We start from the raw sequence: 13,707 nt of genomic DNA, 5'->3' as shown, positions 1-13,707 counted from the left end.
TACACCACAGATCACATGATACACCACAGATCACATGATACAGCACAGATCACATGATACAGCACAGATCACATGATACAGCACAGACCACATGATATACCACAGATCACATGATACACCACAGATCAGATGATACACCACAGATCACATGATACAGCACAGATCACATGATATACCACAGATCACATGATACACCACAGATCAGATGATACACCACAGATCAGATGATATACTTCAGATCAGATGATACAGCACAGATCAGATGATACACCACAGATCACATGATACAGCACAGATCAGATGATACACCACAGATCACATGATACACCACAGATCACATGATACACCACAGATCACATGATACAGCACAGATCACATGATATACCACAGATCACATGATACAGCACAGATCACATGATACAGCACAGATCAGATGATACACCACAGATCACATGATACACCACAGATCAGATGATACACCACAGATCACATGATACACCACAGATCACATGATACACCACAGATCACATGATACACCACAGATCACATGATATACCACAGATCACATGATACACCACAGATCAGATGATATACCACAGATCACATCATACAGCACAGATCAGATGATATACCACAGATCAGATGATACACCACAGATCACATGATACACCACAGATCACATGATACACCACAGATCACATGATACAGCACAGATCACATGATACACCACAGATCACATGATACACCACAGATCACATGATACACCACAGATCACATGATACAGCACAGATCACATGATATACCACAGATCACATGATACACCACAGATCACATGATACAGCACAGATCAGATGATACACCACAGATCACATGATATACCACAGATCACATGATACAGCACAGATCACATGATACAGCACAGATCACATGATACACCACAGATCACATGATACACCACAGATCACATGATATACCACAGATCACATGATACAGCACAGATCACATGATATACCACAGATCACATGATACAGCACAGATCAGATGATACACCACAGATCACATGATACAGCACAGATCACATGATATACCACAGATCACATGATACACCACAGATCACATGATATACCACAGATCACATGATATACCACAGATCAGATGATACACCACAGATCACATGATACACCACAGATCACATGATACACCACAGATCACATGATACACCACAGATCACATGATACAGCACAGATCACATGATATACCACAGATCACATGATACAGCACAGATCAGATGATACACCACAGATCACATGATACACCACAGATCACATGATACACCACAGATCACATGATACACCACAGATCACATGATACAGCACAGATCACATGATATACCACAGATCACATGATATACCACAGATCAGATGATACACCACAGATCAGATGATACACCACAGATCACATGATACAGCACAGATCACATGATACACCACAGATCACATGATACAGCACAGATCACATGATACACCACAGATCACATGATACACCACAGATCACATGATATACCACAGATCACATGATACACCACAGATCACATGATACACCACAGATCACATGATACACCACAGATCAGATGATATACCACAGATCAGATGATACACCACAGATCAGATGATACACCACAGATCACATGATACACCACAGATCACATGATACAGCACAGATCACATGATATACAACATATCACATGATACAGCACAGATCACATGATACACCACAGATCACATGATACACCACAGATCACATGATATACCACAGATCACATGATACACCACAGATCACATGATACAGCACAGATCACATGATATACAACATATCACATGATACAGCACATATCACATGATACACCACAGATCACATGATACAGCACAGATCACATGATATACAACATATCACATGATACAGCACAGATCAGATGATACACCACAGATCACATGATATACCACAGATCAGATGATACACCACAGATCACATGATACAGCACAGATCACATGATACACCACAGATCAGATGATACACCACAGATCACATGATATACCACAGATCACATGATATACCACAGATCAGATGATACACCACAGATCACATGATACACCACAGATCAGATGATACACCACAGATCACATGATACACCACAGATCAGATGATACACCACAGATCACATGATACAGCACAGATCACATGATATACAACAGATCACATGATACAGCACAGATCACATGATACAGCACAGATCACATGATACACCACAGATCACATGATACACCACAGATCACATGATACAGCACAGATCACATGATACACCACAGATCACATGATACAGCACAGATCACATGATATACCACAGATCACATGATACAGCACAGATCACATGATATACCACAGATCAGATGATACACCACAGATCACATGATACAGCACAGACCACATGATATACCACAGATCACATGATACACCACAGATCAGATGATACACCACAGATCACATGATACAGCACAGATCACATGATATACCACAGATCACATGATACACCACAGATCAGATGATACACCACAGATCAGATGATACAGCACAGATCAGATGATACAGCACAGATCAGATGATACACCACAGATCACATGATACAGCACAGATCAGATGATACACCACAGATCACATGATACAGCACAGATCAGATGATACACCACAGATCAGATGATACAGCACAGATCAGATGATACACCACAGATCACATGATACAGCACAGATCAGATGATACACCACAGATCACATGATACAGCACAGATCACATGATATACCACAGATCACATGATACAGCACAGATCACATGATATACCACAGATCACATGATACACCACAGATCAGATGATACACCACAGATCACATGATACACCACAGATCAGATGATACACCACAGATCACATGATACAGCACAGATCAGATGATACACCACAGATCAGATGATACACCACAGATCACATGATACAGCACAGATCAGATGATACACCACAGATCACATGATACACCACAGATCACATGATACACCACAGATCAGATGATACACCACAGATCACATGATACAGCACAGATCAGATGATACACCACAGATCACATGATATACCACAGATCACATGATACAGCACAGATCACATGATATACAACATATCACATGATACAGCACAGATCACATGATACACCACAGATCACATGATACACCACAGATCACATGATATACCACAGATCACATGATACACCACAGATCACATGATACAGCACAGATCACATGATATACAACATATCACATGATACAGCACATATCACATGATACACCACAGATCACATGATACAGCACAGATCACATGATATACAACATATCACATGATATACCACAGATCAGATGATACACCACAGATCACATGATACAGCACAGATCACATGATACACCACAGATCAGATGATACACCACAGATCACATGATATACCACAGATCACATGATATACCACAGATCAGATGATACACCACAGATCACATGATACACCACAGATCAGATGATACACCACAGATCACATGATACACCACAGATCACATGATATACCACAGATCACATGATACAGCACAGATCACATGATATACCACAGATCAGATGATACACCACAGATCAGATGATACACCACAGATCACATGATACACCACAGATCACATGATACACCACAGATCACATGATACACCACAGATCACATGATACAGCACAGATCAGACAGGTCTTGATGCAAAACTTCCTGCAGATCTCTCCATTCATCCTCAACACGGTGATGACGATCACTGCCGCTATGACGCCGCGGCCGCGTGCTGATGACACTGCAGCGTTGGAGGTCGGGGATCTTTGGTTGGTCAGGAACATCTACGGCTGTGACTTCTGGTTCCTGGGAGTGGACTCAGCCACCGAGGCCACCGAGAGCTTCAGGGAGCCGGACCGGAGCTGCCAGGGCGAGAACTTCCGCGCAGAGGTCAAGGTGAGCCAGCTCTTAATCTGAAAATTGAGTTGTGTTCATGATGTCCTCAGCTTTTATTGTGGTACCTTCAAACAAGGGGGTTGAGTCTGTTTCCAACTTCAAAACATGTACTAAAAATGTTTCCTGTTGATGTGGTGTCATCTTCAGCTTTATTTTGAAAGCCATATGTTGTCTTCAGATTTTAAACAAGGGGTTCAAATTTATTTCCTGTGACAAGGTTTCTTCAGCTTTTATTCTGAAACTTCATAATGAGTAGCTTATTCTGTGGCCAAGATTTTGTCTTAAGCTTTTATTCTGAATCTGTACAATGTATTTCCCCCTGTGGTTTGGTCTTTAAGGTTTCTTTTGAAGCTGTGGAGCTGTATTTCCTGTCAACACGGTAGTTTTCAGCTCTTGCTGTGAAACTTTAAAGCTGTGTTTCCTGTCAACACTGAGTAGTTTTCAGCTTTTATTGTGAAACTCATAAACTGTGTTTCCTGTGGACAGGTGGTCCAGGTGACTCTGGAGTCCGGGTTCGGACACCGGACTGTCCCCCTGCTACTCGCTGAGTCCTCCTTCAGCGGCTCGGCCAAGAACTGGTCCTCCCTATTGCAGCTGAGAGCCGACATGACCCTGGAGGTTAACAGGAGACTCTAAAGCAGTTAATCACTGATATATGGAACTAATGAACTCACGTATAATTGTGAACGTGTGTGCAGGTGAACTATTTCAATGAGGTCCACGCAGTGTGGGAGCCGCTGATCGAGCGTGTGGACGCAGGCAGGCGCAGGTGGACTCTGGAGCTTGAGGTGGAGCTGGGTTTATTATTCATGCAGCAGTTCATAACATGCATATAACTTCCAACACTCGCTACGTCTATCTGTTTCCCACAAACCAAAGGCTTCAGAGTTAGATGTTTCACAAAATAAAAGCCCTTTGGACTTCATCACCCAAACCTTTGTAGAACTCATTCAGAAAGTCTTATTGATCTGAAGTCTGAATATCAGCTGAGCTTTATAGAAACATCTTCTAATACTCTCACAGCTGGTTCAGAGAAACCTGTGCATGGTGTGAAGTCTTTTATTTTGTAGGGTAACATTGTGTGTTCCTGCAGATGAAGAACAACCCGCTGCAGGACAGGAGTCCGGTCCACGGAGACGATTTCGTCATCCTGCCTGAACCTCGCCTGGCCGTCAGCATTTCCTCCAAAGACACCCTGAACGTCACAGTGTCCCAGAGCAGCCTGAGTGTCTTGCAGAACCTGGCCAAGGTATTGCTGCTCTTGGTCTAATAAACCCATCATGCATTGCAGCAATGCACACCATGTGAACAACATCTTGTTGACTGTCGATCCTGCAAAAGTTCTGCTCTAACGACCTCTGCTATTGAGACGCAATCCACAGCATCTTTTTAACTTAAACACGACATCTACTACACGTCTGTCCATCCCGTGGGAGGGACCCCTCGTCTGTGGCTGTCCACAAGGATTCTTCCATTAACTGGGGGGTTTCTTACTTACATATTTGTATTTTGTGTGAATATTGTCTCTATTTTTTTAATGTCTTTGAAATGTTTCTTATAATAGTACTTAAAACAAAATATCTTCTTTCTGTGTCTTTGTTTGCACCATTAGAACCAAAGCAGATTCCTCACTACGTGTAAACCCGTCCGGTGATAAAACCCATTCTGATCTGCTTTGTGTTCAGGCGTTCTCAGAGGGAGCCTCCTCCACATTCGACCCCTCCCTGAAGGAGAAGGCCCCCTTCACCATCAGGAACTCCCTAGGAATCCCCCTCATGGTGCAGCACAGTCCCACCCTGAGGCCCCGGGGACCCCCGGGCCAGGGGAAGCTCCACGAGCTGCCGGTGGACCAGAGCCTGGACCTGGAGCTCTCTATGATCCGGACCTCTTCCCGGGGGAAGCTGTCGGCTCTGCAGCAGCAGGAGAGCTCACTGTTCAGCCTCACCATTGGTCAGATACACCCCCCCCCCCCTCCGAGCTTACACTCTTTATATCTGCACACACACACACACTCTTTATATCTGCACACACACTCTTTATATCTGCACACTAACACACACACACACACACACACTTTATACAGTGGAGGAAATATGTATTTGATCCCCGGCCAATTGAGTTAGTTTACCCACTTACACGGAACTGAACAGTCTGTCAATTTTATGGTAGGTTTATTTTAACAGTGAGAGACAATGTACATAAAAAAAAGATATAAATTGATTTGCGTTTAATTGGGGGAAATAAGTGTTTGATCCCCTGCAACCAACAAGGTTTCAGGCTCCCAGGGACCGGTTAAAGAGTCCTCTGGCTTTAAGAAAGTACTCCTCTACCAGGGATCCTCTGAAGGGTCCAGAGGAGGCTGATGAGAAGGGGATGAGGTCAGATGAGACCCATCAACATCTTTGGGATCAACTCCACATGTCGTGTTTGGAGGAAGAGAAATGCTGCCTATGACCCCAGAACTCCATCCCCAGCGTCCTGCATGGGGTGGAGACATGATGCTTTGGGGGGGGGTTCTCTGCTCAGGGGACAGGGCAATTCACCGCATCGAGGGGAGGATGGAGGGGGCCATGTACTGTAAAATACTGGCTGATAACCTCCTTCCCTCAGCCAGGACACTGACCATGGAACATGGATAGGTCGTCCAGCTCCACAATGACCCAAAACATACGGCCAAGGCAACTAAGGAGGGGCTACAGAAGAAGCCCATTAAGGTGAGGGAGGGGCCTAGCCAGTCTCCAGACCTCCATCCCATAAACATCTGTGGAGGGAGCTGAAGCTTCCAGTGGCCGAGCATCAGCCTCCAAACCTGAAGGATCTGGAGAGGATCTGCAGAGAGGAGAGGACCAAACCCCTCCTGAGATGTGAGCAGACCTGGAGACCAACTACAGGAAGCACCTGCCCTCTGTGCTGTCCATCAAGGCTTTCTCCACCAAGAACTGAGGCCTGTTCTGCCCGGGGATCAGAAACTGATTTCCTCCATTAAATGCACATTAGTTTATATCTGTTTTATGTAAACTTCAGGTTCTCTTTTGATATTCTGTCTCTCACTGTGAAAGTAAACCTACCATAAAAATGACAGACTGTTCATTTGTTTGAAAGTGGGTAAAATAACTCAATTGACAGGGGATCAAATACTTATTTTCCCTACTGTATCTACACACACACACACACACACACACACACACACACACACACACACACACACACACACACACACACACACACACACACACACACACACACACACACACACACACTCAATGCCTGAATAAGTAACACAAACTGTCTTCAACTTTCAAGAGAGGTGTATATTTTGTATCTATTTTTTATCTGAGTTTTCCTTTTTATTAAATGTGTATGTATGATTATGTTCGCACCAGAAACTCCAGGACTAACTCCTGGTACGTGTGACCCTGCCAATAAGTCTGATTCAGATTCTTCTGATTTGTTTAGCATGATCATTAACTCTTCATTCATGAAGTATGACACTCCGCTGTCAGTAAGTTTCTCCATGTTGTGATTGGTCAAATGTTGCTTACCCTGCCCCTTTCATGTGAACACGCAGAACGTGTTGTAACATCATGCTCAGGCTGTGGTTTTACATCTCCAGCAGATATTAGCAAATCATGCTAACCTGTCCTGGTGTCCGTCCTTGTGTCCTCATGCCAGTGTGTTGGGCTCATGCGCTGAAGGAAGTAAAATGGATAGAGATTCAAGATACCAAGGACAAGGTGGAGTCGAACTACAAGGGCTCCAACGCCAGAAATATGTGGTCTGGACTAAAAACAATAACAGACTACAAAAGGACAACGAGTGGTGCTGAGGAAGTGTCTGCATCTCTCCCAGATGAACTGAACACATTTTATGCACGCTTTGAGAAGCCCCCGGCTGTGGAGGCACAGAAGGCCCAGGATCCCTGCTCACTGGTTTTAACCAGTGCAGATGTGTGTAGATCTCTGAAAAGGATCAACACACACAGGGCTCCAGGACCTGATGGCATCCCTGGCCGTGCTCTCAAGGTGTGTGCAGTTCAGCTGGCAGATGTGTTCACAGACATTTTCAATAGGTCACTGCTCCAGTCTGTAGTCCCCACATGTTGTAAAGAGTCCATCATTGTCCCTGTCCCCAAAAAGACAAAACCCATCTGCCTCAATGACTACCGCCCAGTTGCACTCACCTCCATCATCATGAAGTGCTTTGAGCGGTTAGTCAAATCTTTTATCACCTCCTCCCTCCCTGACTCACTGGACCCCCTGCAGTTTGCCTACAGAGCAAACAGGTCCACGGATGATGCCATCTCCCTCACCCTCCACACTGCCCTCTCCCACCTGGACCAGAGGAACACTTATGTGAGAATGCTGTTCATTGACTACAGTTTAGCATTCAACACCATTGTGCCCTCCAAGCTCATCATTAAGCTCAGGGACCTTGGGCTCAACAGCGCCCTCTGTGACTGGATCATGAGCTTCCTGACGGGCAGATCCCAGGCAGTGCGGATGGGGAACATCGCATCCTCCACCTTGACCCTCAACACCGGAGCCCCTCAGGGTTGTGTGCTCAGCCCTCTCCTCTACTCCCTGTTCACGCACGACTGCGTGGCCACACACAGCTCCAACACCATCATCAAGTTTGCTGACGACACGACCGTCATCGGCCTGATCACAGACGGCGACGAGACGGCGTACAGAGAGGAGGTCAGAGCCCTGACATCTTGGTGCCAGGACAACCACCTCCATCTCAACGTCAGCAAAACAAAGGAGCTGATTGTGGACTACAGGAAGAGGCAGAGAGAGGCACACACACCCATCACCATCGACGGGACTCCTGTGGAGAGAGTCAGCAGCTTCAGGTTCCTCGGGGTAAACATCAGTGAGGACCTGACATGGACACATCACACCAGGGTCATATCCAAGACGGCTCGACAGCGGCTCTTCTTCCTCCGCAGGCTGCGGAAGTTCAACATGGACTCCAGGATACTCTGCAACTTCTACAGGTGCACCATCGAGAGTATCCTGACTGGCTGCATCACCGCCTGGTATGGCAGCTGCACCGCCCTCAACCGTAAGACTCTACAGAGGGTGGTGAGAACTGCTCAGCACATCACCAGGACGGAGCTGCCATCCATGGAGGACCTCTACACCCAGCGGTGTAGGAAGAAGGCCGGTAGGATATTAAAGGACCCCCATCACCCCAGCAACAATCTGTTCTGTCTGCTGCCGTCTGGCAGACGGTACCGCAGCATCCGGACCAAGACCACCAGACTCAGAGACAGTTTTATACCACAGGCTATAAGACTACTGAACTCCTGAGCTGTGTGAATGTCTACTCATATCTGTTTATAGTACACATATCTATATATTACACATATCTGCCATATACATCTGCTATACATAATATATGCATCTGTCCATACCTCCTCATTCAACAGAGTAAAGTATGTAAACACTCTCAATGTATTCCACATATGTATATATTTCACATCCTCAAATCTTTACTGTTGTTATTGTAAATATTCTTCTCTTTTTCACTATTTTATTTATCTTATCTGCACCATGTATGTGGAGTTGTTGGAGGAGCATGCGACATAAGGTTTCATTGCCAACATATACGCTGTATCTGCTGTGCATATGACCAATAACACCTTGAAACCTTGAAACCTTGAAGATGGCTGCTGTGTCTCTGAACCTGCAGTGCCCTCCGGATACAGCGAGATCTCCAACATCGCTGTGGACAAACCGGGTCGTCGTCTCTACAACATCCGCGGTCCGATGCTGCAAGAGGCCGTGTCCGTGCTGTTGCAGATAGACGCCTCCGATGGAAACAAGGTCATCACTGTACGCTCGCCGTTGCAGGTATGAATCTAAAAAAAAACATGAACACCAGAAACAGAAACCTTAGGAGAACCAGAAACACCAGAAACCTTAGAAACACGAGAAACAGAAACCCAAGAAACATCTGCAACATCAGGAACAGGAACACCAGAAACTTTAGAAACATCTGCAACATCAGGAACAGTGTGAACGCACTGAAGTTGTTTCCTGTTTGTTTTTTTTCAGATCAGGAATCACTTCTCTGTGCCATTCACCGTCCTGAAGTTCTGTCCAGCCTCCAGGAGCCTGATGAGCGTTGGACAGGCGGAGCCAGAGACAGACTTCCACATTGACCTTGAGACATACAGGTATCCTATGACCTCTCACACAAACACGCACACACACACACGCACGCACACACACACACACACACACACACACACACACACACACACACACACACACACACACACACACATACTGTATATATGAGCTCTGAACTCTTTCAGTTCTTCTGGTGATAATAGTACATTTCATTTAGAGGTGCCTGTCAAAGCCCCGGAGCACACCCTACAACTCATCAAATATTCTACAGAAAGGTTTAAGAGAACGTTGTCCCCACCTGGTGTCAGCAATTCGGTGCATATTAACAGTGCTCTCCCAGGTGTCAGCTGTTTGGTTGATTTGGTCCTTCCCAGGTGTCAGCTGTTTGTGGCCCCCGCGGGGCCCCTAGCTGCTCAGTATGGGGCCTCCTCCTCCTGTGTGGCGTGGAAGGAGCAGGTTCACCGCAGCCTGGAGGTCTGCTCAGTGCTCCAGTGTCCAGCGCTGGACGGCAGCCTCCCGCTGATGGTTAGCGCCTTGGCTCTGCCCGACAATCTGCAGCACATCAACAGCCACGGGGAGGAGGACTGGGATCCAGCTTACATCCTACACCTGCACCCTGGGGCCACACTGAGGAACCTGTTGCCCTTTAGAGTCGGCTACATGATGGAGGTAAGGAAGCATACAGAAGATTCAAAAGCTTTATTGTCGCACATTGTATGCTCCGTAGCTACTTTGGCTTTTACGTTTTTGAAAACATTACAGAATTAGTCAGAAAGTCCCTTTTTTTAGCTTTTCAGAAAGTCAGAATTGTGAACTGTTCAGAAAGAAATCGGAACTTTGAGAAAAAGTCACATTTCTGAGATTTTGAAAAAAGCAGATTTTTAGAAAAGAAATGAGTTTTTGAAACCGTAATGTGGTCTCCATGGAGATTCCAATCGTAGGGGATTCAAACATCCAACGCTCTTCATCAGAGCTACAGGGCAGAGATCTGAAGGCTCCTCATGAATGTAAGACACAAACAATAAAACACATTTAAAAACTCAAATACTGCAAGATGATGTGAGGAATGTTAGGCGCTAGACTTCAGAGCGTTAGTGTGAAAACTGAACCCCCGCCCTGAGATTGGTTCTGACTCGGCTTGGTGTTTCCTCTTCAGAGCTCAGCAGACTCCTATGAGCTTCCTGAAGGCTGCTCCGCAGACCTCCTGAATGCTCGGGTCTCCGGGGAGATCCTGTCCGTGGTGTTGATGAGGTATCAGGGCCGCGACTGGCACGGACACATCCGGATCCATCATGAAGTGCCTGAGTTCTTCTCTGTGGTTCTGACCTGTGACTCGGAAAGCAGCATGACAGTGGACGTGAGCGTTCACGTGACAAGAACCTCAAGCCGCCTGTTGTTGGCGCTTTTCAGTCCGTACTGGATCATCAACAAGACATCTAGGGTTCTGCAGTACCGGGCCGAGGACCTGACAGTCAAACACCCCGCGGAACACCGGGACATCGTTCTGTTCTCCTTCAGGAAAAAGAACCTCTTCAGCAAGAGCAAGGTGAGTGACATCTGGTCTGCCTCTTGATGAGTGACGAACATCTGGTCTAAAGAACCTCTTGATTAGTGAGGAACATCTGGTCTAAAGAACCTCTTGATTAGTGAGGAGCATCTGGTCTAAAGAACCTCTTGATTAGTGAGGAACATCTGGTGTAAAGAACCTCTTGATTAGTGAGGAACATCTGGTCTAAAGAACCTCTTGATTAGTGACGAACATCTGGTGTAAAGAACCTCTTGATTAGTGACGAACATCTGGTCTAAAGAACCTCTTGATTAGTGAGGAACATCTGGTCTAAAGAACCTCTTCATTAGTGACGAACATCTAGTCTAAAGAACATCTTGATTAGTGACGAACATCTGGTGTAAAGAACCTCTTGATTAGTGAGAACATCTGGTGTAAAGAACCTCTTGATTAGTGAGGAACATCTGGTCTAAAGAACCTCTTGATTAGTGAGGAACATCTGTCTAAAGAACCTCTTGATTAGTGAGGAACATCTGGTCTAAAGAACCTCTTGATTAGTGAGGAACATCTGGTCTAAAGAACCTCTTGATTAGTGACGAATATCTGATCTAAAGAACCTCTTGATTAGTGAGGAACATATGGTCTAAAGAACCTCTTCATTAGTGAGGAACATCTGATCTAAAATACCTCTTGATTAGTGAGGAACATCTGATCTAAAGAACCTCTTGATTAGTGAGGAACATCTGATCTAAAGAACCTCTTCATTAGTGAGGAACATCTGGTCTAAAGAACTTCTTCAATAGTGACGAACATCTGGTCTAAAGAACCTCTTGATTAGTGACGAACATCTAGTCTAAAGAACCTCTTGATGAGTGACGAACATCTGGTCTAAAGAACCTCTTGATTAGTGACGAACATCTGATCTAAAGAACCTCTTGATTAGTGAGGAACATCTGGTCTAAAGAACTTCTTCAATAGTGACGAACATCTGGTCTAAAGAACCTCTTGATGAGTGACGAACATCTGATCTAAAGAACCTCTTGATTAGTGAGGAACATCTGGTCTAAAGAACCTCTTGATTAGTGACGAACATCTAGTCTAAAGAACCTCTTGATTAGTGACGAACATCTAGTCTAAAGAACCTCTTGATTAGTGACGAACATCTGATCTAAAGAACCTCTTGATGAGTGACGAACATCTAGTCTAAAGAACCTCTTGATTAGTGACGAACATCTGATCTAAAGTACCTCTTGATGAGTGACGAACATCTGGTCTAAAGAACCTCTTGATTAGTGAGGAACATCTGGTCTAAAGAACCTCTTGATTAGTGAGGAACATCTGGTCTAAAGAACTTCTTCAATAGTGACGAACATCTGGTCTAAAGAACCTCTTGATTAGTGAGGAACATCTGGTCTAAAGAACCTCTTCATTAGTGACGAACATCTGGTCTAAAGAACCTCTTGATTAGTGAGGAACATCTGATCTAAAGAACCTCTTCATTAGTGAGGAACATCTGGTCTAAAGAACTTCTTCAATAGTGACGAACATCTGGTCTAAAGAACCTCTTGATTAGTGAGGAACATCTAGTCTAAAGAACCTCTTGATGAGTGACGAACATCTAGTCTAAAGAACCTCTTGATTAGTGACGAACATCTAGTCTAAAGAACCTCTTGATGAGTGACGAACATCTGGTCTAAAGAACCTCTTGATTAGTGAGGAACATCTGGTCTAAAGAACCTCTTGATTAGTGAGGAACATCTGGTCTAAAGAACCTCTTGATTAGTGAGGAACATCTGGTCTAAAGAACCTCTTGATTAGTGAGGAACATCTGGTCTAAAGAACCTCTTGATTAGTGAGGAACATCTGGTCTAAAGAACCTCTTGATTAGTGACGAACATCTGGTCTAAAGAACCTCTTGATTAGTGAGGAACATCTGGTCTAAAGAACCTCTTGATTAGTGAGGAACATCTGGTCTAAAGAACCTCTTCATTA

At 44.9% G+C, this 13,707-nt stretch overlaps 1 protein-coding gene across 1 annotated transcript in view; it reads left to right on the top strand.

Moving 5' to 3' along the window:
- Positions 1 to 13,707, top strand: part of LOC134862845 (intermembrane lipid transfer protein VPS13C-like) — a 106,885-nt gene that overhangs the window by 66,191 nt on the left and 26,987 nt on the right. The window contains 9 exon segments of the mRNA XM_063880943.1: positions 3,844 to 4,071; positions 4,558 to 4,689; positions 4,770 to 4,859; positions 5,165 to 5,320; positions 5,757 to 6,021; positions 9,766 to 9,926; positions 10,131 to 10,252; positions 10,583 to 10,877; positions 11,365 to 11,754. Of these exon segments, the coding sequence (XP_063737013.1) occupies positions 3,844 to 4,071; positions 4,558 to 4,689; positions 4,770 to 4,859; positions 5,165 to 5,320; positions 5,757 to 6,021; positions 9,766 to 9,926; positions 10,131 to 10,252; positions 10,583 to 10,877; positions 11,365 to 11,754 (1,839 nt within the window).

This window comes from Eleginops maclovinus, chromosome 4 (genome assembly GCF_036324505.1).
Source record: "Eleginops maclovinus isolate JMC-PN-2008 ecotype Puerto Natales chromosome 4, JC_Emac_rtc_rv5, whole genome shotgun sequence".
NCBI lineage: Eukaryota > Metazoa > Chordata > Actinopteri > Perciformes > Eleginopidae > Eleginops > Eleginops maclovinus.
The sequence above is the reverse complement of the archived record's forward strand: the minus strand, read 5'-3'. Positions and strand labels throughout refer to the sequence as shown.